Raw genomic sequence first — 25842 nt, forward strand, 5'->3', positions numbered from 1 at the left:
GGCACCCCATATGTTAGGGGCCTAGGGGTCGATCTCTGCCCTCCAACTAACACCGACTGCGACCTGTCCGAGAGGTAAGAGGAGAACCACCGCAAAACAGTGCCTCCCACCCCCACCTCCAGCAGTCGTTGCAGAAGGATACCATGGTCGATGGTATCGAAAGCTGCTGAGAGGTCAAGGAGAACCAGGATGGAGGCGTAGCCTCCGTCCCTGGCTCTCCAGAGGTCATCGGTCAATGCGACCAAAGCGGTTTCTGTGCTGTAGCCAGGCCTGAAGCCGGACTGGAATGGGTCAAGATAACTAGCTTCCTCCAAGGACCGTTGGAGCTGAAAGGCCACCACCTTCTCAACAACCTTCCCCACAAAGGGGAGGTTGGAGACCGGACGATAATTGTTAAGAACGGCTGGATCCAAAGATGGTTTCTTCAGGAGGGGTCTCACCACCGCCGCTTTAAGTGCGGGGGGAAAGACCCCCCCCCCAAAGGGAGGTGGTAACAACTGCCTGGATCCAGCCCCGTGTCACCTCCTTGCTGTTAGCAACCAGCCAGGAGGGGCACGGGTCCAGTACACATGTGGAGGCACTCACAGCTCTCATGGCCTTGTCCACGTCCTCAGGGGCAACATCCTGAAACTCAACCCAGCGATGGTCTACCAGATTATCCCCTTGTGCCTCGGCTGGATCTGCGGAATCGGAGTCCAAGTCCGACCAAAACCGAGCAACTTTGTCCGCTAGAAACTGGACGTAATCCTCAGCCCTACCCTGCAGGGGATCCCCCGTATCCCTCCTATTTAGGAGGGAACGGGTTATCCTGAACAGGGCGGCTGGGCGCGACTCAGCGGAGGCAATCAAGGTGGCAATATAAGTTCTTTTCGCCGTCCTAATTGCCCTGATGTATTCCTTGATGCAAGATGTTAGAAGTGCTCGGTTCGATTCGGATTTATTGGATCTCCATAAGTGCTCTAGGCGTCTCTTCCGGCGCTTCCTCTCCCGGAGTTCCTCGGTGAACCAAGGAGGCCTCCTGGATCCACTGCCTCGGAGCGGCCGTAGTGGCGCAATCCGGTTAAGAGACTCCGTCGCTGCCGAATTCCAGGCAGCAACCAGAGTCTCCACCGGACTGTGGGCGAGGGTATCAGGAATAACCCCAAGCTCCGTCTGGAACCTCAAGGGGTCCATAAGTCACCTGGGGCAGAACCATCTGGTCGGTTCTTCCTCCCTACAGTGGGGGTTTGGTCTCCGAAAGTCAAGCCTCAGTAGGCAGTGGTCTGACCACGACAGGGGTATGATCTCACTACCCCTCAGATCAAGATCACAAGTCCACTGCTCCGAGAGAAATACGAGGTCGAGCATGTGACCCGCTGAGTGGGTTGGGCCCCGAATTACTTGGGTCAAGCCCATGGCTGTCATGGAAGCCATGAACTCCTGCGCCCCATCAGAGTGTTCACCGAGCGATTAATTTGTTTTTAGTTATACTATCAGGAGGAAGAAGAAATATTGCTAATGTGTTAATTAATAGTTGGAATCTGCAACATCAAAAATATTGCACCATATCTGTCCTGTTGGGTGCAGTTGTATTTTATTCAATTTCTATTGTATTTTATTATACTGTGTTGTAATCATTTTAATTGCTATGTGCAATATTATTTTATTTTATTATTTTATTTTATTCAATGTATATGTGTTTGAGCTGGTTAGTCAGTAGACTGACTGGCAAGGTTCTCTTTTAGAATACCAAATTTTATACCCTCTCAGTTCTCATTTTCTTTTCATTTCTGTATCCTTTTTGTGACATTTAAAGCACTTTCGCACAACCACTGGCATCACCCACAAACCTTCCAGCATTTTTGCACCCCCATCAACACTGCTGTCTTTCAATGCTCAGTCTTTTGCATGAACTGACAATGTCCCTACTAGTTGACCAAGGGGCATGTACAAAAATCATCTGTCAATCAGTTCTCTGCCCTCCAGCTTTATCATTATTTCATTGCAGATGTTTTCATGCAGAAAAGAGAGAGAAAAATATCCCTCTTCACTGTGAGTGGAAGCTGCAAAGCCACACCTTTCTGTAAGCAAATAAGAATGAGAAAATCTGCAGAATGGGACTGCTGGATTTCTTCATAAGGGATCTGTCTTGGGTCATGTAACCAGGATAGAGTAGCAAGGCAGGCTTAAAATCGAATTATTTGCAGTATTACAAGCCATTGCCCAATTCCTTTCCCATAGGTGTATTTTTTTCTACCGGGAATGTTTTTCTCTTCATCTCTTTGTAGAGATTCTCAGTCATCCAGATCATGGTTGTCTCAAAGGTGCTTGTTTTTTCTTCAAAGGGCAGCTGGACTGTTTTTTCTTGACGAAGAAGAAGAAAATGTTTTGCTTCTGATCCAAAAAGCTTCATTAGTTCTGCTGGTGGGATGTATGTGTAGAAGGATAGGTACTGACAATTGAGACTGGATGGTGGGGGGAATGGAAGGATCTGATAAGAAGGGGGGGGCGAAGGATTGTATTTCTTTGCAATCATCTGGTCGTTAGCACTCTTCATCTTTTTTTCTTTCTTTTTTTATTGTTTTCATCATTTTCTTTCATCATTTTTGAACCTGATAGTCTTTTGCTAGCTTTTCCCACCTTATTAAATTTGGTCCAATTCTGTTTAATTTTAATCTTTTGATGGACACATAGATATTCTGAGGATACACATACACACACACACATACATACACATACACATCCAACATTCTCTTCAGTTGTAAAAATAAAATATCAATGAAACAAGTCTGACATACCATAGCTCCTTGAATTCATCAGAAGGAAGAAAGATAAGGAGCTAGTAAAATTCCATCCCATTAAAGATCCTTAGTAGTATTTGAAGATGAAGGAAATGCTATAAGCATTTTCCTTTAAATATTTGAATTAGAAATATTGTAATTCCTTGGAGCTTCATAATTTCATCTTCTATTTATGGATGATGCTATTTTAGCTACAAAAAGTTTTACACTCAAAGGGGAGTTTGTTCTAAGTGTGAAGGAATGTATGGACAGTAGCCCTTTCATTAATTTCCTTTTGGTCATCTTCAGGATGGAATATGTAAACTGTAAGATGAAAGTACTACCAATGAAAATATGAGTTGCATTTGAACAACTTGTGATGAAATATAAATAAGATATTGATTTTGCACCAATAGAATAAATGATGACGAAAATAGCCAGATTTTTATGAGGTATCTCAGTTTATAATACGAACTGATCAATTCAGCAGCACAGTTGAGGAAAGACAGTTCCAATGATTTACTTAGTTAATTTGGAAGGAATCAGAAAGCAAGGCCAAATGGCTTATTCTTATTCTTCCACATGGAATATGTTCCTTGTCTGAATGAAGATGAATAGAATTACCTAATTATTTAAATAGCATAAAGGAATTAAACACTCATTGTGGTTTATCACACCAGAAATCCATTGACACTGTAAAATAGTTTGAATTATATTAATGCACACCAGCTTCTATTATATAGAAAAGATCTGATTACTAGGCAATGTGTAAGTGGATTGCTTTATGTGCTCTGCTCCTTCCTGAAAAGAAAATATGGTTTTCATACCACTCACATTTTTTGATCTTTTTGGAAATGGGGAAAATTAAAGAAATTGTTATGCTAATCCATGCTTGAAAAAAATGAGGAGGAACAGAAGAAATGGAGAGTTAAGAAAGTCGTTTATTAAAAATTCGCATTACAAGTCAATGACAATTTTGGGGTGGAGGCATTCCTTCAGACTAAGACCTACCAATAGGTAAATATATAATCCTTAAACAGGATCCACATACATTTAATCTTAGTAATGAAACCATGCAGAATGAAATGAAAATGCCATGCCTATCAACTAACTGGAGGGCGGGGGAGCTTGTTGATACTCTGCCTTGGGAATGTGAGAGGATTATGAGAGTTAGTTTTCACACAGTCACTGAAAAACAAGGTAGCAAATCTGATTATTGCGAAAATAAGGTAGAAATGGAAACTGATCCTTTTGTGCCCAAAAGTGAGCCCCAATCGGTTATGTGGGGTTAGGAAGAAAAAAGAGGTGCAAAAAATTTGAATACTGAATACATATCAAGGTCAGGAACAGAAGAATTACCAGAATTTTTTTGTTATGGCCTCCTAGGGATGGCCTGCTGACATCCGGCCCTCCATCAGGAAAGGAAATCATCCCTGCAGAAAAAAGAACAAACAAACACACAAACAACAGAAAACAGGAGCAAGGGAAGGTGAAAAATGTCCACGCCAATCCAGGTCAAGGCTTGTCGGGATAGGCAGAATAGAATTTCTGCTAAGGGCAAAGAGCCCTCACGTGGGACTTATCAACCCATTCAGCATGAGAGGGGGGGAAATGCTTCCAGGAAACGAGATACTGAATTCGATTTCTATGTTTCCGAGAGTCCAATATCTCCTTAACTTCAAAATGTTGCTCTCCCTCAATGAAAAGAGGGGCAGGTGGTGCAGGTAGAGGAACTCGCAGAGAGGAAGTGTGTTCCGGCTTCAAAAGGTTGACATGAAACACTGGGTAAACATGGTGAAGGTATTTTGGCAGTTCCAGTCGCACCGAGACAGGATTGATAATCTTTACAATAGGAAACGGATCAACGTACTTAGGACCCAGTTTCTTAGACTTCTGGGTGGTTTGGAGAAATTTGGTAGACAAATACACATGGTCTCCAATATTTCATTCCCTTTGCTTAGTCCTCTTCTTGTCAGGTTGTTTCTTGTGTGCCCGATGAGCAGCATCCAATGTCTTGTAAGCCAAAGGCCAGATTTTGCGGAGTTGGTCACTCCATTCTGAAGGGGACTTGTGGTTTTTCTCGTGGCATCTCCGGAATAGGTACAAAATCATGGCCAAACACTACTTTAAATGGTGTAAAACCAGTGCTGCTGTGCACCGAGTTGTTGTAGGCCACTTCACCATGAGGTAACAACTCAACCCAATTATCTTGCTGATAATTAATGAAACACCAGAGGTACTGTTCCAAAACAGAATTAGTCCTTTCACAAGCTCTGTTAGTCTGCAGATGGTGGGCAGAGCTTAGCCCCTGGGCGGAGCCAATCAACTTTAAAAACTCCTTCCAAAATAAGGAGGTGAACTGAACCCCCCTATCAGAGATAATGCGGTCTGGTACACCATGCAGGCGATATACATGTGTAATAAATATTTTAGCCAAGGATTTAGCCAACGGGATTTTGAAACATGGAACAAAATGAACTTGTTTGGAAAACAAGTCTGTAATGACCCAATTCACAGTATTTCCTTGACTTTCAGGTAATTCAACAATGAAATCTATAGATATTTCTTTCCATGGTGCCTCCAGATGGGCCACGCCCTGGAGGAGGCCCTGGTGGGCGCTTCGCAGCAGCACATGTGGGGCAACTGGCCACATAGGACTCAATGTCCTTCTTCAATGACAGCCACCAAAATGGTCTTTTAATGAGATGCAGAGTTTTCACAAATCCAAAATGGCCTGCCATGCGTGAGTCATGGGCCTGTTGCAGAACCAAAGTTCTAATGGCAGCAGGAACATACAATTTAGCCCCTATCCAAGGTAGACCGTCTTTCATGGTACACTCATTGGAATGTTTAAACCACTCATCGGACTCAAGGTTTTCCTTGAATTTGGAGACAAGGTCCTTCGTGACCTCAAAATTTGAACTGCTGTGGCTTCTGGTGACCACCGGAGCAGCGAGATTCTTTGCTGGGATGACTGGGTGAACCACTCTGAGCTTTGAGCTGTTGTATTGAGGGAGTCTAGATAGAGCATCTGCCATAAAGTTCTTCCCCCCTGGGATATACTTTAAAGTGAAATTGAACCTGTTAAAATGTTGTGCCCATCTCATCTGTTTGGGGGATAATTTTCGGGGGGATCTTTAATGCCTCCAAATTCTTATGGTCAGTCCACACTTCAAAAGGGTGTTTTGCTCCCTCCAAGAAATGTCGCCAGGTCATCAAAGCCCACCTGACTGCAAAAGCCTCCTTTTCCCATATAGCCCATCGTCTCTCTGTCTCAGTCTGCTTTCGAGAGGTGTAAGCACAATGTTGTAGCTTTCCATCAGCATTTGTTTGTAGCAATACTGCCCCCACTGCAATGTCACTTGCATCCGCCTGGACCACAAATGGCGAATCCATGTCTGGGTGTTTCAAAACAGGTTCAGCTGCAAATAGTCGTTTAAGTTTTTCAAATGAGGCTTGACACTCCATAGTCCAATTTAAGGGCTTTCCTGGTCTAGGTTTGGACTCCCCTTTTGATTTCAGGAGGTTCGTAATAGGGAGGGTGATGCTGGCGAACGAGGAAATAAATTGACGATAAAAATTCGCAAATCCCCCCAAATTTTGCAATTGTTTGCGGGTGCGGGGAGGGTGCCCACTCAGTGACAGCTTGGACCTTTGCGGGGTCCATCTCGATGCCATCGTGGGAGATGCGATACCCAAGGTAGTCAATTTTTTCCTGATGAAATTCACACTTAAGACAATTTTGCATATAGCTCTGCTGCCCGGAGTTTTTTTAGCACTGAGCGGACCAGTTTCACGTGTTCTTCACGTGTTTCTGTGTAAATAAGGATGTCATCAAGATAGACCATCACGCCTTTGTAGAGGTGGTCATGCAAAACGTCATTAATCAATTGCATGAAAACAGATGGCGCCCTCTGTAGACCAAATGGCAGTACCCGGAATTGAAAACAACCAAGAGGGCAGTTGAACGCAGTCTTCCACTCATCACCCTCCTTAATTCTGACTCTGTAATAGGCTTCCCGCAGGTCTAATTTTGTGAAAATTCTTCCTTTACTCAACTGGGCTAGCATGTCCTTCATTAGTGGCAACGGGTAGAGATTCTGAATAGAGTTAGCGTTCAGATTTTTATAATTGGCCACCAAGCAGAAGGAGCCATCTTTCTTTTTTCTGAACATAACAGGGGCAGCCACCCGGGGCCTAGCAGGCTCAATGAAACCTCTCTGCAAATTTTTGTCAATAAACTTTCTTAACTCATCCATTTCACGAGGGGTCATTGAATAAATCTGAGGTTTTGGAAGTTTGACTCCAGGAAGGATATCAATGCTGCAATCAGTGGCACGGTGGGAGGGCAATTTATCAGATAATTTTTCACTGAAAACATCTTTCAGGTCCTAATATTCTTTTGGGATTTTCTCCTCCCCTTCAATTTTTTCTTGTTCCCTGGCTGCTAGTTTGGAGTCAACGTTACACTGTTTGGGAGTCCCCCTCTCCTTTAGGGGGTGTAGCAGATCGGATATGTATCCACCCTTTCCTCCAATTGATGTGTGGATTCCATTTACGCAGCCAGGGTAAGCCCAATATAAGAGGCCGATCCATTCCTGGGGCCACAATAAAACTTATTGACTCTTGGTGAGTTCCCATCCACATGTCTATTGGCTCAGTCACAAAATGGGCCGGACTCCCTCCAGCTATCGAGCCATCCAACTGGCAAAAAGCAATAGGGACCTTCAAGGTTTTTAGTCTTAGGCCCAATTTTTCCACTACTTCGGGGCTAACGATGCAATGTGTGCAACCTGAATCTAAAAGAGCCAGCATATTTTCCAGTAGAGGGCACTTTAAGATTCACTGGGATAGTCATGGGCCCCAATCGGGAGCTTACTAGACGATTGTCATGTGTTTCAGTTTCACTTTCCTCCGACGAAGAGGATGATTCCTCTCCCACTGGGGCAGGACGGAATTTGGGATGAACCTCCAATGCCTTCATGGCGGTCTCCTCTTCCCCCCAGGTGGTTTCTCTGGCCTCCTCCCCCCCCCCCTAATAGACCTTGGGCTCAGTTTGGGGATGAGAAAACTGGGCTTGCTTGCAGTGCCATTTTTCCCTTCATTTGGAGCTCCTTGCAGGGATTTTGGTGGGGTAGCCTTCTCTCTCCCACTATCTTCGCTATAATTGTCATGGACTAAATCACTTCCCTGGGTTGCCCTCATTAGGCTCAAGGCCTAGCGGCTGTCGTTTGCCTTGAGGCTTCTCATTGATGTGGAGCTCGACAAATTGTTGGCGCAGGGCATCCTTGAGCCCGTTGACCATGCTAAATGGGGTCCCCATTAAGGCCGATGGCTCTATAAGGATCTGTGCCGACTATAAGTCAAAGATCAATAGAGGCCTCCAGGCAAACCCATATCCAGTTCCAGTAGTGCAGCACCTGCTCCATTCCTTGGGGCAGGGCTGCATCTTCACCAAACTGGATATGGCCCAAGCCTATCAACAGCTCCCAGTGGATGATGAGACAGCCACAGCCCAGACCATCGTCACCCACAGGGGTGCTTTCCACTGCCATAGATTACAATTCGGCGGGGATCTTCCAGAGCCTGATGGAGCAGCTGCTCCATGGGCTCCCGGGTGTGGTTCCATACTTCAATGATGTCCTGATTGCTGCTAGCAGTTGATCAAGGCTCATCGAACTACTTCGGAAGGTCCTACTCCATTTTAGGGGCGGGGGCCTCAAATTGAAACGTAGCAAATGTGTTTTTGCTGCACCCTAGGTGGAATTCCTGGGCTTCTTAGTGGATGCCCAGGGCATCCACCCCACCCCCTCCAAACTTGCCGCAATTAGGGACGTCCCCACTCCTACCTGTAAGGAGGAGCTGCAGGAATTCCTCGGCCTACTCCATTTCTATGCCCCTTTCATTCCCCACAAGGCATCACTTGCCCAGCCGCTCCATCAGTTGCTCGACCGATCGACAGACTGGTGCTGGGGAAGCTGTGAAGCACATGTGCTTGTGGCTGTCAAAGCCATGCTTACGTCAGCAGCTGTCCTAGTTCAGTACAATGACAGGCTGTCGCTGACGTTGGCTTGTGATGCCTCCCCCTATGGTGTGGGGGCTGTCCTGAGCCATGTCTCCCCGATGACTCAGAAGCCCCCATTGCTTTTTACTCCAGGACACTCCCTTCCACCCAACAGAATTACAGCCAGATCAACAAGGAGGCTCTGGCTGCAGTGTCCAGGATTTAAAAGTTCCATGATTACCTTTACGGGTGGTACTTCACCTTGATCACCGACCACAAGCCTCTCCTTGGGCTTCTGGATGGTTACCGTCCAACCACACCCATCCTTTCCCCTTGGATGTCCAGATGGACTGAATTCTTGGTGGCATATTCTTATTACCACCCAGGGAAGCAGCTAGGACATGCTGATGCCCTTAGCTGCTGCCCGTTACCTCTCCCTGTCACGGACCCCTCTCTGACCTCCACTGTTTTGGCCATAGTCACTAGACCTGCCACTCTCGGCCTCTGATGTCATGTCCCACTCACTGACGGACCCCACTCTCTCCCAGGTCCTCACCTGGGTGCAGAGGGGGTGGCCATTGAGGAAGCTGGATCCCAGGGGAAGCTGGCCTTTTAAGATGCGCCAGCTGGAGCTCTCCCTCCAGGGCAAGTGTCTACTCTGGGAAGACCATGTTATAATTCCCCCTCCTTGCAAACCCAGGTTTTGGAGTGCCTCCACCAGGGCCACCCAGGAATAGTTCATATGAAGGCTTTAGCGCGTAGCTATGTCTGCTGGCCCAAGTTGGATGAGGCTATAGCGACCTGGGTCAGTCACTGTAACAGTTGTCAAGAGTCCCGCCCAGCCCCCCCCCCCAATGGTGCCTGTTAGAGAGGGGGACCTACCCCGGGGACCCTGGTCTAGGCTCCATGTAGATTTGGCTGGGCCTTTCCATGGCCAGAATTTCGTGATGTTTGAATGTTTAATGTTTAATAAATTTATAGGCCAATCCTGGAGGACTCCGGGCGGCTTACAACAATACAATTAAAATAGAAGTTAAAAAACACAAAAAAAACATAGTTAAAAAGACCACAACATACACCCAGTCTAATCGGGGCTGGAACTCAAACATGAGTTCAACAGCCCGGGCCTGCCAGAATAGCCAGGTCTTAAGAGCCTTACGGAAGGCCATGACAGTGGGTAGGATCCAGATCTCTGGGGGCAGTTTATTCCAGAGGGTCAGAGCGGCAACAGAGAAGGCCCTCCCCCAGGCAGTTGCCAGTCAACATTGTCTGGCTGATGGCAGCCGGAGAAGGCCTTCCCTGTGTGATCTTATCGGTCATTGGGAAGTATGTGGCAGAAGACGGTCCCGCAGGTATCTGGGTCCTAGGCCATGTAGGGCTTTAAAGGTGATAACCAGCACCTTGAATTGCATCCGGAGACCAATGGGAAGCCAGTGCAGCTCGCGGAGGATAGGTGTGATGTGGGTGTACCTTGGTACACCCAATATCGCTCGCGCAGCTGCATTCTGGACTAATTGTAGTCTCCGAACACTTTTCAGGGGCAGCCCCATGTAGAGCGCGTCACAGTAGTCAAGCCTCAAGGTAACAAGGGCGTGAGTGACCGTGTGAAGTGCCTCCCGATCCAGGTAGGGCCGCAACCGGTGCACCAGGCAAACCTGGGCAAAGGCCCCCCTGGTCACAGCCGACAGATGATGCTCTAATGTCAGCTGTGGGTCCAGGAGGACTCCCAAGTTGCGGGCCTTCGCTAAGGGGAGTAGATTTTCCCCCCCTAGGCATAAAGATGGACTGATCGAACTGTCCTTGGGAGGCAACATCCATAGGCACTCGGTCTTGTCAGGATTGAGTGCGAGTTTGTTCACCCCCATCCAGACCCTAACAGCTTCCAGGCACTGGCACATCACTTCTACTGCTACACTGAGTTGGCATGGGGCAGACAGAGACAACTGGGTATCGTCCGCATATTGGTGGTATTTGATCCCGTGCCGACGAATGATCTCACCCAGTAGCTTCATGTAGATGTTAAATAGGAGGGGGGAAAAGACCAAGCCCTGTGTCACCCCATATTTAAGGGGCCTAGGGGTAGACCTCTGTCCCCCGACCAACATTGACTGCGACCTGTCGGAGAGGTAAGAGGAGAACCACCGCAAGATGGTGCCTCCCATTCCCACCTCTTCCAGCCGTTGCAGAAGGATACCATGGTCGATGGTATCGAAGGCCGCTGAGAGTTCAAGGAGCACAAGGAGATCATCGATCAGCGCGACCAAAGTGGTTTCAGTGGAGTATCCAGGCCTGAATCCAGACTGAAAGGGATCCAGATAATCTGCTTCATCCAAGATCCATCGGAGTTGCAGGGCCACCACCTTCTCAACAACCTTCCCTAAAAAGGGAGGTTGGAGACCGGCCGATAGTTGTTGAGAATGGCTGGGTCCAGAGATGGCTTCTTAAGGAGGGGTCTTACCACTGCTTCCTTCAAGGAGTGAGGGAAAAATCCCTCCTGCAGAGACAAGTTGGTAATTCTCTGGAGCCAGCCTTGCATTACCTCCCGGCTGGTCAGGAGGAGGGGCACGGATCCAGCAAACAGGTGGAGGCACTCATCGCTCCCATGGCCTTGTCCACTTCCTCAGGGGTGACAAGCTGGAACTCGTTCCAGGAAATCTGAGCAAGACCTTCCCTTGGTACTTCAATTGGTACTGTCCAACTGGAGTCTAGGTCTGTCCGAATCCGAGTGATTTTGTCCGACAGAAACTGGACAAACTCCTCAGCCCGTCCCTGTAAGGATTCCCCCATATCCTCCCCTTTTAGGAGGGAGTGGGTTATCCTAAACAGGGCGGCTGGGCGTGATTCTGCGGACGCAATAAGAGCGGAAAAATGTGCACATTTTGCCGCCTGTATCGCAACTAAATAAGTCCTAATAAAGGCTCTTAGTAGTGTTTGGTTGGATTCGGAGTTGCTAGCCCTCCAACGTCACTCTAGGCGTCTCTTTTGGCGCTTCATCTCCCGAAGTTCCTCGGTGAACCAAGGTGCCCTCCTGGATCCACTGCCGCAGAGAGGCCGCAAAGGCGCAATCTGATCCAGAGCCCTAGTCGCCGATGCATTCCAGCTGGCAACCAAGGCTTCTGTTGGAGTGTGGGCAAGAGAGTTGGGTATCTCCCCAAGCTCCGTCTGAAACATCAATGGGTCCATCAGGCGCCTGGGGCGGAACCATTTAATTGGCTCCATCTCCTTGCAGAGGGGGAGTAGCTTCCAAAAATCAAGCCTCAATAGGAAGTGATCTGACCATGACAAGGGTAAGGTCTCTATCCCCCTTAATTCAAGATCACATTTCCACTGCCCCGAGAGAAACACATGGTCAAGTGTGTGTCCTGCTCTATAGGTTGGACCCTGAATTACTTGGGTCAAGTCCATGGTTGTCATGGAAGCCATGAACTCCTGCGTTCCCTCAGAGCATTCGCCCAGTGATGGCAAGTTGAAGTCCCCCAGTACTATCAGTTTGGGGAACGCAACTGCCAACTTGGCTACTGACTCTAGGAGGGCAGGCAGGGCTGTTGAGACACAGCTGGGAGGTAGGTACATCAAAAACAAGCCCACTTGAACCTCTAGGTCCAACTTCAAGAGCAGAGACTCACACCCCACAGTCTCTGGAGCAGGGATCCTGCGAGGAACTAACGATCTTTGGATAATAACTGCCACTCCCCCACCCCTTCCTGATGTCGGGATTGATGGAGCACCTGGAACCCTTCTGGGCACATTTCTGAGAGGGGGAACTCCTCCCTCATGGCCCAGCCAGGTTTCAGTAATACATGCAAGGTCTTCCCCCTTGTCAAGTATTAAGTCCCGGACGAGGGGAGCTTTATGGATCACAGACCTGGCATTTAGCAGCAACAACCTGGCTTCTCTTGTCACCAGGTCCTGGAGTTGAGCTTACAGGGCCGGAACAAGGGATCCCTGTAACGTAGCGAGCCCTTCTTCCCTGGGAATGGCTAGCCCTGTAGCCCCTGTCATACCTGCCTTTCCCAACCATGACCGGGATGCTCCAACCCATCCCCATTCCCGTAGACCCTCTCTCCCTCCCATGGCCCCCGTATTCCTCGGCAGGCCACACCTATCAGTCATTCTAGGGCCAGGAGTAAGCCTGGGCCCCCTACCACTTCTGCTTATGCACTCAGTGGAAGGGGCACCAGGCTGTGTTCCTGGCCCTCTCATATATACTACAACCATTCTCTCATTCAAACCCCACTATGATCATTTAAAAATTACAATGTTACAAACATAATAATATAAAATTAATTAATTTAAATTAAAAGTGGGCACATTCATCATCATTCATACCATACACACATACTTCATCCCGGTAAAATTGCACAGTTCTTAGTTTCCGCCCAAGCGGATTTGTGCAGGTCGGAGCCAAAGCTGGTGTTGGTATGGGAGGGGGGGGATTTCCAGTCCCTCTCCTCCCTCGTAGGTCTGGAAAGTGTAAAATGCAAAAGGGGAGGGGGGCAGGAGGTCCAGAGTCTGAGAGTGGCCAAAGCTGATCCAGTGGGGGGGGGGAGAATGTAAACGCCAATTCAAGCCAGTTCAAGAAGGTGGTTAAAGTCACGGCTGCGTCCTCCCCGCTTCTCACCGCTTCCTCTCATCGTATGCGCGCAACACAACAGGCTATAGGGTTGCCAGCATGCAGGATAGTCTTTATGATCATTGCAATGATGGTATTTTTCGAGAGGCAAACCAGGAGAGGAGAAGGTGAAATAAATCAGGGCCGAAAATGGCGGTCGCTGAGGGGAAAGTTCCAACCCCCAGGTGCACCGTCCATCCAAATTTTCAATGCCGGGGGTAGGGCGGTTGGAAAGATGGGGTTGTCAGAAAGGGCACCTCCAAGGAAACTACAGATGATACTGGGCGCGCCGGTCGCCACACACCAGACAAGGAAATAGGTGGAATAAAACCTTGCACCGGGAACAGCACAGCGAGAGAAGTCCGAAAAGAGGGAGAGGGGGGGAATCTAAGGGAACTGCGGCTGCGGCAGGAAGCCCAGTCCCGATACCTATTATCCCATGCTCACTACTCCCTTCTTCGGGCGAGATGTAATCCAGGCGTCTCCCCTCGGCAGCAAAAGCCGACAGCGAAAATGAAAGTAAAGACGCTCGCTCACCGCCCTCGTAACACTGCTGTTGTCATTGTTGCCCGTACAGTGCCGCCGCCGTCGCTACCACCAGCTGGTGCAGGAACGCTGAGGCTGAAGTTGCCGCCCAGGGGCCGCCCGAGAGCAACCCCCTCCCAGTTGACCACTTCTCTGCGATGTTGGATAGTTGATCTCCTCCCCATGTCTCCTATTACAGTAACTAAAGTCTCAAGCCCTTGCATTTGTGTTCATTTGTTATTTCGAATGCCTAAGCGGTAACGCTTGGCAGCCATATTCCATCCCGCACATGCGCAACCTCCTTTGACGGAGGTGGATGTCTACTCAAAGTGAGTATAGCTCTTCATCATGTCATCCACCACCGCCGAGGCCAGTATCTGGAAGCTGCGGCACCTTTTTTACACCCACCCATGGCATTCCGGACACAGTAGTGTCTGACAATGGCACCCAATTCACAGCCGCAACCTTCCAGGAATTCCTGGCCGGCTTGGGCATCCACCATGCCCTCACCGCACCCTACCATCCAGCCTGTAATGGCCAGGTAAATGTGTGGTCTGCACATTTGGGTGGAATGGGCCATGGTGGTTGGCCAGACAAGGTCATGGCCTGCCTCCTAGGTCAGCATTCAACCTTCTGCCTCATCTCCCACAAAAGCCCTGCAGAGCTGTTGATGGGCCACCGCCTACGGACTACCCTTGACCGGTTACATCCCCAATATGTCGCCCCACATCCTGAGAGCATGGGGCCCTCCTAGAATTTTCCAGGAGGGGGATTTAGTCTATGCAAGGAACTACATTGGGGACCCTAGGTGGGTGCCTGCCACCATCACCCAAATAACTGGCCCCTGTTATTATAGGGTCAGCTTCCCGGATGAGCATGAATGGCGGCAACACGTGGACCAACTGAGGTGCCGCCTAACAACCGAGGCCTTCCCCAAGTCAGGCCTCTTCTATGATGCTGCCGCCTGCCGACCACCATCCAGCTACCAGCCTTAAGCCGAGCCGCCACTGTTATTGGACTTACCCTTTCAGGGTAAGGGGGAGGAGCTACCACGGGCATGTCCTGCCTCTTCACCTGCACCACCACTAATGCGGCGTTCTGGGCAGGTCCAACGTCGGTCCGCCTACTTAAGTGACTTCGCTTGCGCCACATTCACGCATGCACCCTCACTGGGGGGGAGGAGTGTTATGTCCTCGACTTGTGATCAGTCTTAAGTCATCGACTTACAACTGGCCGCAAGTCCTCAACATATGACTGACAGCCGGCAACAGTTGAGCCACGCCTGATTGGCTAAGGAGCAGCTGGTTGAGCACGGGCTGTTTCTGTGATCTTATTGGTTGCCCTGCTTGACAGCTCTAGTATAAATCGCTGTCAAGCAATTTTCAGGCCATTTTTCAGGGTGTTTTCATGCTGTTTTCCTAACCCAAACCCTAATCCGAAAAACAGCCTGACAACAGCCAAAAAATGGACTGAAAATGGCCCCCAAAACAGCCAGAAAATGGACCTGAAAACGGCCTAAAAACAGCCCAAAAACAGGCATGCACACACTGGCCAGCTGGTCTCCGGATTTCTGATGCTCCGGTGTTCACACATGCATGTGCATTCCAGTTTGGGCACTCGGTGCTGAAAAGCTTCACCATCACTGATCTGTAGCATTTTGGGAGTACAAAGTAGACTTTCCAGTAGAACTGATCAGCAAAAGTTGAAGAACTACCTGTGTTCATGTGACATGAACTGACTTAATGATTACTTTCTTACTCAAATTCTCTTCCTTCTCTTTCTGCTACACCCTGTACCTAGTTACAAGGATACTAATCACCAGGTACAGCCTATAGAATCCTTTTTTGTTGTTTCCCTAGCAGGTTCCTTCATTGGATGATTTTAGAAAGAAACCGAATGGTTCTTATTAAAGTGGGTTTGTTGCTACTTCTTCTTTTACTGAATAAATTTTACAACTATTTTTACATTATGATATTAACAGGCTACTTTCATTACAATCACTGACTTCAATGTCATACTTGGGGAGAGGAGTGCTACAAGACCGGAACCAAAACGGGGTCATTAGGTAACAAGTGTAAGCTATTAGCTAGCACAGAGGAATGCTGGCATCAGCAAAATGCAATTATTTCTTTAAGACCGGGTGAAAAAAAACAATCAAAATGTGGAGTAAGCATATTCAGCAGCTATGAATGCCATTTTGACAATAAGCGATGAGAGACTGGAGGGGCAGGAGTAGAATGCTCTCCTGGTCCCTTGCTGGAAAATATGGTTGTCTTGGTCTCCAAAACCTAGAGCAAGAGACTGTCATTAGAAAGCAAGGCTAAATTGCCACATTTTACTGCCGCTCTTACTTGTTCATCTAAAATACCAACCAATACTTCTGTGGTTTGCAGAAGTATTATTGGCTATACAGCCTGTCTTTGTCCAAAAGAAATGAAGCCGGTTAGAAATGGAGATCTCCAAAATTACACCAATTTCCTTTTGGAAGAACAAAATAAGCTTGAAAACTAAGTGTGCTGTGACAGTGTTTTCTACTAAAAGCTCAACCCTATTCTCTAGCTCAAATATGGTGGTGGGGGAGGGACAGCTGTCAGAGGCATAGACCATAATTAGTGTATACTGTAACTTTAGTGCCTAACTAAATATAGCAAGTATAATTTAGTTTTATTTGGTTTGGGGTTTACTACATGTACATGAAGAAATAGACCAGTATAGGAAGAAAATAAACTGAAGTACTCTAAAGAGTGTTTGTCTCATTGTGATTCTCTGATGCTAGGAAGCAAATACTATTGCTAATATCTTTTTCCAGAATCTGTCTGGTTTCAACATTTTACCTACAGTTCACCTATCCTTTAGCCCAGGGGTGTCAACTCACGGCTTCATGGCGGCATCATGAAACGTATCGGGATTTTTTTCCCCTTCGCAAAACTGGGCATGGGCATGGCCAGTGCATAACGCATCCGGCCCATGGGCCGGGAGTTTGACAGCCCTGATTTAGCCCTTCCAGGTAGATGATGCCGAAAAAGGTACCACTGATAGCACCACACAGGTCAACCCCAAAGTCAGGATTCTAAACACCTTATGAATAGTCAGGCAGTGGTTGCTTACATTCATACTCATGCCTGGGTAAACACCGTTTGCAGTTGTTATTTTTTAGCAGCTGCCCCCGTGGTGGTTGAGACTAAGCTGACTGACGGCAATTCACGGGATTTAATACTTGCTTTCAGTTATCTCCTAAAGTTTTAATTATATGCTTTCCTTGCTTACCTGTTTCTAAGGCTGACTCAAGGGATTATCAAATCCCTTCAGATTCTTAGAATGTAGCTTGCTTGAAGATGCTTGTGTTTGAGGTCCACACAACATGAAGGAACCTGTAACTTCAACAATAACTACTGAACTTTTGAAAGGGTGATTCTTGCTGCACTGTCTTGTTGATTTGCTAGGCATCTCATTAAGCTTCAAAATGAGTGTGGATATTCGACATTTCCAGTATGCATTTCTAAGCAGATGTAATTACACTGAAGTCACTTTCAGTTGCCCTAGTACCAACCTTCATTTGCTTCCCTACATGTATGAATTCTTTTTGACTGTAGGAGTTGAATTATAAATATCTGATATACCTCTTGGGGAAAAAATTGAGCATACTAAAAGTGATGTCAGAAGAAATGTTCGCTGGATTTTTGTAGTTGTTTGCCTAACCGAATTGAATTGAGGCTATATTGTGCCATGGAAAATAATCCTAATGCTGCACAAATAGTTATTGTTGTGCATGCAAGAATATGATGTGATATTCTCATGCTTCAGTGAGTGGTTTGCATTTAATCATTTGCATAGAGCAGGGGGAGTCATAGATTTATATTTAAATTATCTGACCAAGGCTGGAGTGAACAGGAACAAATGCATAGAAGTTTCACATGACTCTCCATATTGAATAACAGGATGAATGATGACTTGGCATATAAAGGTTTAAATTTATCCCCAAATTCTCTGAAACAAGGAGAGTTAAAATTCCATGTGATGATTCCGCTCATCTGCATAAAGACCAGGTCAGCAATTGAAGCTAATGTTAACCATATGCAACCCATATTAAAATTTATCCAATTTGGTGTCCTTTGAATTTACTCAACTTGAATTTTTATCGTCCCCTAGCAAGATGTGTAGGGATGGAGACAGGAGTTTGGAAAAGATAGTTATCTTGCTGTTATACTATTTATTTCAGTTTTCATTTCTTTATCCCTCGCTGCTTTTTTTTCTGGTACCTTCTTGGCTGATTTCCATAAAATCTCAGACTGCATTATATGGATTGTGAGAATTGAAATACAATACATCTTGAAGGCATTAGCTAGGACAGCCAAAGCCAGATATTGGGTTATGGGTAACTGCTTTAGATCACTCCTCCTTCTGTATCAACAGCCTTTCTTAACTAGGTTGTCTCTAGATGTCATGCAACCCTTAGAGCCTTTCCCCAATTGTTACTTTCACATATATTGGCTTCCCTTTCTTGCAATCTAATTTAGAAGGTTGGAGAAAGGTGAACTACCCATATGAAATGCATTCATTTTAACACAACTTGTCTTGGGAACCAACTCAGGGAAGGATGCTTCCCAATTCATTCTAATCTTACTATATTTGTAGAAATTGGATGAGTGACAAATGTCTCCTCTTCTCCAGGGTAGAGCCTTCATATTTATCTAATGCACTTACATTTCTTGACCTGACGAGAATTAGAATGACCCTGGTAATATCGTAAATTTTCTGACTAATAAATTGAATTAATATTACATTTTAGTATTCTAGTAAGAAAGGGTACCACCACGTTCTAATATCTAAACAAAAAAAATATAAATTCCTTGTAATCTTTTTGCCAATATAAAAAGATTAAACTTGGTGCATTTTAGTTAAGAATAGTTGGTTTGGGCAGGGGCAATATGATATTGATCTGCCAAAAGGGGAACTGTTTCTTCACTCAGAGTTTGGGAATTTGGTTGAAAACATTCAAAGGTCTATGAGGCTGCTTAAGGATTAGCTTTTAGCAATCAATTAGCAAACTGCATAGTCAAAAAAGGTAATATTTAACCACTCAGAGAAGATCAGTGATTAACGTGAAGGAAATTTGTGAAGCATTTAAAAAACAAGAGCTGTTGCTATTATAATCACATCCAATTATGTATTAATTAAAGGATGATTACAAAATATAATTATTATTGTTCATAAATGTTACACTTATGAGAATGATTCAACCCTCAGGTGTTGTTACTGTGCTGTAATTAATACAAGGTTCCTAATTTGTCTAACATGCTTTCTTTTTAACACTTTCTTCTGAATTTCCTGTTCAGAGATAGCTATAAAACAGTGTCATATGGAGGATGGTCAGATTTATATTTGTATTGCCACAGAAAATTAGGACCAGAATATAGATAGATAGATAGATAGATAGATAGATAGATAGATAGATAGATAGATAGATAGATAGATAGATAGATAGTTAGTTTAAATATAAGGAAAAGGTTCTTGAAGGCACACAATAGTGGAGTTTTGTGGGTTCTCCACTTTAGAGGTTTTCTAAAAAGATACTAAAGAGTTACTCTTAAGGATAATTATCTGGTTTTCTTGCACATCTTGAGAAGTTTGCACTAGAGTAATTCCAGCATTTGATGTCTAGTGGTTAAGGAACTAGATTAAAAACCAAGAGACTAGTAGTTCTAGTTCTACTTTAGGCATGAAAGCCAGCTGGGTGACTTTGGGCCAGTCACACTCTCTCTCAGCCCAATCCCATCTCACTGGGTTGATATTGTGAAAATAGGAAGAGGAAGGATGTATTAGGTATCTTCTCTGCCTTGAATTATTTATAAAAATGATAAAGGCAAGATAAAAATATATGCTAGTACACCTGGATTTTTATTGATCTTCCATGCAGCTTGTTCAAATTTTGAATTTAATTTTAAGGTTATTTATGAGATGTAACAGTAACGGCTACTGTTTATAAGTGAGTTGCTCTTTAATATCTTGAGATCTGGATTTTTCTGAGTTTGGAGTCTCTTCGTGTTTTTTTTTATCCTATTATTGTACACTCCTTAAGATATTTTGGACTTGGGTGCAATGAAAACATGCACAGGAACACTTGTGTATCAGTGATGAGATTAATTTTTTTTTACTACTGGATCTGTGAGCATGGCTTGGTGGGCATGGTATGGCTTGGTGGGTGTGGCTTGGTGGGCATGCCTTGGTGGGTGTGGCAGGGGAAGGATATTGTAAAATCTCCATTCCCTCCTGATCAGCTGAGACTCGGGAGGCAGAGAATAGATGGGGGCGAGGCCAGTCAGAGGTGGTATTTACCAGTTCTCTGAACTACTCAAAATTTCTGCTACTGGTTCTCCAGAACTGACCAGAACCTGCTGAATACCACCTCTGATATGTAAACATATACATATATACTCGTGGACATATATGTATAAATGTTTATGTGTGTATACTTGAGATAGATGGCTATACAAATTGTTTAGGAATGCACAGAAACAGAGAAAGAAAGGGGAGGGACAGGCTATCTAGAATTCTTCTCCTATGTGAAGAACTACTGGAGTGATAGAAAAGCTATTTCTGAAAAGCTATTGCTATTCAATAGATATGTGCCAAGAAAAAGCAAGGCTTAAAAGCTTAGGAAGCTGCTGATTTGCTTAGTTTCAAGCCCTCGTTTTTACCTGCATAGTGTTTCTTGGTTTCTTTACATTTGATATAAATTTAAACAGGGACATTCACATAATCCTGGAGGTAATTTGGTGCCAAGCCCTACAGATTAATACCAGCACATTAAATTGCACCAAAAAGCCAAAAAACAGGTGTAACACTTTCCTACTGGCAACTACCAGAGTCTACATAGTCTGTTGCAGTTTGAGCCTCCAAGTGGTATTGGTAGAATTGCTACCAGTTTTGTCCAATAATGGATAGAAGTGTAAGGTATTTGTTTATCTTTCTATTATCTATCAACAGGACATCAAGACTGTACAAGGCATCAAGACTGAATAAGACAACTGCTTTTGTATCTTTTGCACATACAAAAGGAGGATGAGCAAATGTTTCTAAATGAACTTTCCAAATTACCCTTGACATGGAAACTCTGGTCCATTGATCATTTCATTGCAAAAAAAAAGAAGATGTAAAATACATATAGTGCCACGTAAAGATAAAGAAATGGCATGGAAGAAAAGAAAAAATTCTTACATGTTTTTCTTCAAACTGGTCTCCACCGAATGCTGCCACACAGGGTTTGATTCCTCCCGTTCCAAGAGCAATCAGAGAGAGGCCCGTCATTGACAAAACCCTTCAAATAGGAGAAAGTTTCAACACCATAAAAAGACTTGGGAGAAGAGCAGGGGAAGTCTTAGGGGGCAGAGCTGCCAAAACAGAGTCTTTTGAAGCATGTTTGTAAGGACTCTTAAGCAGCATGCTGTGACAAGCCCAAATCCTGCACTAGGAACCATGCCGGGAAGTTATCCTTTCCCATTTCTATCTAACGGACCAAAAAATAAGCAAAAATCAAGTTGGATCAGTAATGTCTTATAAGATGGATCAGTGATGTCTTATAAATCTTTAGTCTCAAAAATATGTCAGAAGAGAAGTTGAAATGAGATCACAATTTTGGTTGGATCTGTAGCTTATTGCCTTTTGTATCATAGCACTGCGCTACTCCACTCAGGTGTAAATTCTTGAAGCGTAGACTCAGTTTATGACTCATTATGATGGCATCACCAGCTAATGACAATAGGAGACATTTTTCTATTAAAAAGGGGAAATGACAGAATCTCCAGCGTTGTTGTATCTCCTCCCAGTGAGTAGGCTGCAAACTCTGCAGGAATAGACCATGATCTAACTACAATTTGACTTTTATGCTGCATTTGGCATTACGTACACTCCTCTCAAAGGTATGCAAAGGAATGGCTGGCTGTTGTAACTGTATCACCAATGAGGCCCAGTAGTATTGGTGGGGGTGGAGACAGGGGTTGTGAAAAAGATATCTGCTCTGGCAATGCTGATGGGGCAGTGAGTGCTAACAAATGCCCCCAGATATTGTGTACCAGTACCAATATGTATAGCATATTCAAGAGCAATATTGATGGTGCTTCAACATTCTAGAAGAATGGTTATTGGGAATTTGAAAGTGAATCCAGGACTAAATCATCTGGAACGTCCTTCTCACTATCAAATATGAAATGCAAATAAATTCCCCAGTTCAATGCAGCAAAATCACACTTAATCATTCTGGAATAAGACTATGGAACACAATTGCTAAGAAATATGTGCTTTTCAATGAGTTTAAGAAAGCTGTATACTTTTTTTATTTCTTTACACAACCTTTTGAAAGCTGAAGTTATTAACTAGGTTAACTTATTAGGTGGGATTTGAATTCGTGTTATTGCTATATAATTTATTTTTATCACTTATTTGTATCTTAAACTGCCCAATAATTGAAACTATCTGAATGGTGTAGACAATTAAAAATTATAAAATATATAACAATAATATCAAATGAATGTGATTATAATTGATTGATTGATTCTTATGTTTCCTTGAATAAAGAATTAATCTGGGAAATAATACATCTGAGAAAACAAAAATTGCCCAAGCTGTCTGTGCCATTTAAGGTTTTTTATTGCCTTATTGTTGCAATCTCTTGTTTTACTCAAAAAAAAACCCACCTATTCCTCAATGCAAAGAACCTTTATAGAGGGGTGTGGCATGTTGATGAAGCTAAGATGGCAAGATCTGAGGTTGTTGAGATTTGGGTTGAAATAATTCAGTTCCCTTAGGACTATGAATTCTTTATGACTATAGCTTCATGTCTGCGGAAAACAAGTTCAATACATCAGAAATAACATTTTTCCGCAGGTTCTTTTTAGCATTGTTAGGTAGAACTTTTTGATACCAGAGAATATTCTGCTTTGTGATTCCACACCTAGGTTACCTAGCATTCATTTTGAATATAGCCAATTCAAACATTTATGGAAAATACTTTTTATATTGTCTTGGGATTGTATATAAGTTCCAACAATAAGACGATCAGAATAGAGCTGGAAAGCACCTTGGAAATCTTCTAGACCAACTCCCTGCTCAAGCAGGAGATCCTTTACCATTTCAGACAGTGGCTGTCCAGTCTCTTCTTAAAATCCTCCAGTGATGAAGCACCCACAACTTCTGAAGGCAAGCTGTTTCACTGGTTAGTTGTCCTCACTGTTAGGAAGTTTCTCCTTAATTCTAGGTTGCTTCTTTCCTTGATTAGTTTCCATCCATTGTTTCTTGTCTTGCCTTCTGGTGCTTTGGAAAATAAGTTGGTCCACTCCTCTTTGTGGCAGCCTCTCAAATACTGGAATACTGCTATCATGTCACCCATAGTCCTTATTTTCTAAATCCTGAACCGTTCTTCATGTTTTAGTCTTCTGGCCTTTAATTATCTTAGATGCTTTTCTTTGCACTTTTTTCAAAGTTTCAACATCTTTTTTGTGTAATGTATTTTATAATAAATAATCAAAAGTTGGTCTGTGTAGCACTTTATGCCATATGCTCACCAGCCAGATCATGATCTCCATGATAAAATGTGCACTTCACATCACATAAAGAACATTTATTTCAATATAGCTTTCCATGTTTATGATTTTTCATCAATTGCAAGAACAAAAACTCCTTGCATTGATTTCTCCAACTCAAATAGTATTAAGCGACCTGTTGTGTCCAAGTACTTTGGACTTCAGTTTCTATCAATCTCAGCCAAAATGGCCAATGGCAAGAGATTAGGTGACTCTAGTCAAAATATTTAGAGGCAACCTGATTAGTAGGGGAAGAATCAAAATTATAACACAACTAATTTTGCAGCAACATTACAAAGCTGGATTTATAGAATCCTAAAGTGACTGCACAGACTCTTCATTTCTGAGAAATGAGCACACTTGAAAACACTGTGGTTCACTTTATATTTGTATGTGTTTGCTCTGCAATAGTAAACAAAATTACCCTTATCATGCAGAATGGCAATGGTCAAGGGTCCCTCAGTCATAGATAGAGACTAATCAGCAGCTGAGTGGTGAATTCCAAGCAGTGCTCTCACCATTGAAGCACATGAAGTCAAGTCTGGAACAAATCTTTGCATCCTAAGAATCAAGACTGTCAAATTTTCAAAAGGTAGGCACCTGCAGCTGTCAAGCCTATAATATCCAGACCTCACAGAGATAAAACCTATTATTCCCAGATAGCAAAAGGGTCTGACAGAGTCATACAATGCTCACAACAAGGTACATTTGAATGCGCCACTCATTAATACAAGTTAATTAATAGTAACATTATCAAAACACAGCAGGCCCATTTTCTCATTACTTACACATGAGCAATCTGGTTTCCCACACTTGGTATTGCCCCCACTGATTTGATCACATGCCCAATAACGTAAACAATGGAGAGATAAATGATTGTTCTGCAGAGGAAAAAGAAAAAAAAAAGTGGGTAAACATTATCAGCCAAAGGCAGGTGCGTTTATAATCAGAAAGCCAAAAACATGTCTATGGTTCCTGATAGGGAAGAGACAAGCATTTTTCTGCTGCTGGGATACCTACCAAAATTACAACCCTTTTTTCTCTGTTAGTCTTCTAAATGTTGGAGAAAAGAGCTATTGCTAACCAGAAGTGTGAGGTAAAGCACTACAGTTCCAGAGGTGGTATTCAGCTGGTTTCCAGGAGAACCAGTAGGGGACATTTGACCTGGTTCGCTGAATCAGTAATGACCTCTAGCTGCCCCTGGCCTTGCCCGCCCACTCGATGCTCGCTCCAACCGCCCGCTCATTCTCCCCAACCCCCACTCAATGCTCGCCCCAACCACCCACTCAACATTCGCCCTGCCCATCCCAGCCCTATATATGTTGCCTTTGCCATGCGGCCCAGCTAATCGCCTTACCAGTTGCCTCCGCACCTCGGCCGCTATGCTAAGCTCACCAAAGGTAATCATGCCACCCGCTCACCCTTTGCCTTGGTTCAGGGCCCAGAGCCCAGGGACAATCATGAAGGGATAGGCCACAGTAGCTGCCTTTTCTGCCGGTTCTGTGATGTCGAGTTGGCCATGCCCACTCGGTCACTTTACCCCCACCAAGCCACGCCTTCCAAGCCAAGCCCACAGAACCAATAGTAAAAAAAAATGAATCCCACCCCTGGGAACTTTTATGTATGGTTCCTCTTCAGATTGGCAGTTTCTCTTCCCTCATGATTAATCCTGAATTGTTCCTGACAATTGTATAGCCTATAAGAAAGGGAAAATCTATATGCATAGACAGCATATTTTATTCTTACTTGTATTTTCCCAGCCAGGAGTCAGCAATGAAGGCACCAATGACTGGTGTGAAGTAACACAGACTTGAGAAAGCATGGTATACAGATGTAGAAGTTGTTTCATCCCAATGCAGGAAGTAGAGAAAATACAAAGTTAGGACAGCTGCGGGAAGAAACACAATAAGAAAAATACAAGATAATGGATATCACAAATATGTATTCAAATATTTTATATAATTGAGCATCTTCTTGAAATGACTCCAGGAGACTAACAATGCATAAAAACACAATACAAAGTAAACATAAATGAATAACAGCATAAAAGGCCTACAGTAGCAACTAAGGACAATGGACAATCAACAACAAAGTAAAATCTCATTGGCTTTGAACAACTGCTTGACCTCTAAGCCAGAAACACATCCAAATATTTAGACCTTTCTGAAAAGTTGGTCAGGTCAGAGTCAATCTAAAGGGTATAGGATTCCACATTATGGCAGAAATGGTCTATTATCTGGATCCTGCTAGATAACTTTCTTTGCCTGGAACTCAAAGCAAACTTCTCTGATTTAGTAGAACACACAGACAAAAATACCCTGGCCTTTTGACATGAAAGGCATGATAGGTGACAACTACCACCTT

The 25842-nt window shown here is 44.4% G+C and overlaps 2 protein-coding genes across 5 annotated transcripts in view; both read right to left on the bottom strand.

The window, feature by feature from the left end:
• SLC15A2 (solute carrier family 15 member 2) overlaps positions 1 to 25842 on the bottom strand; it is a 114961-nt gene that overhangs the window by 69317 nt on the left and 19802 nt on the right. For all 4 annotated transcript variants that reach the window (XM_087711838.1, XM_087711842.1, XM_087711835.1 and 1 more), the window contains 3 exons: positions 25225 to 25366; positions 24267 to 24359; positions 21119 to 21218 (listed from right to left, as the gene is read on the bottom strand). In XM_087711838.1, coding sequence (XP_087567964.1) covers positions 21119 to 21218; positions 24267 to 24359; positions 25225 to 25366 — 335 coding nt within the window. The remainder of the gene's footprint in view (positions 1 to 21118; positions 21219 to 24266; positions 24360 to 25224; positions 25367 to 25842) is intronic.
• Positions 11340 to 15052, bottom strand: LOC148049404 (uncharacterized). Its single transcript, XM_087711128.1, is given in 4 exon segments — positions 11340 to 12476; positions 12479 to 12524; positions 12526 to 12672; positions 14924 to 15052. Coding segments are annotated over 4 exon segments (1071 nt in total). The 3' UTR covers positions 11340 to 11727.

The sequence above is a fragment of the Thamnophis sirtalis genome, unplaced genomic scaffold (genome assembly GCF_051295495.1).
Source record: "Thamnophis sirtalis isolate CommonGarterSnake01/CBP01778 unplaced genomic scaffold, rThaSir2_p1.2 scaffold_1, whole genome shotgun sequence".
In the NCBI taxonomy this organism is placed as follows: Eukaryota; Metazoa; Chordata; class Lepidosauria; order Squamata; family Natricidae; genus Thamnophis; species Thamnophis sirtalis.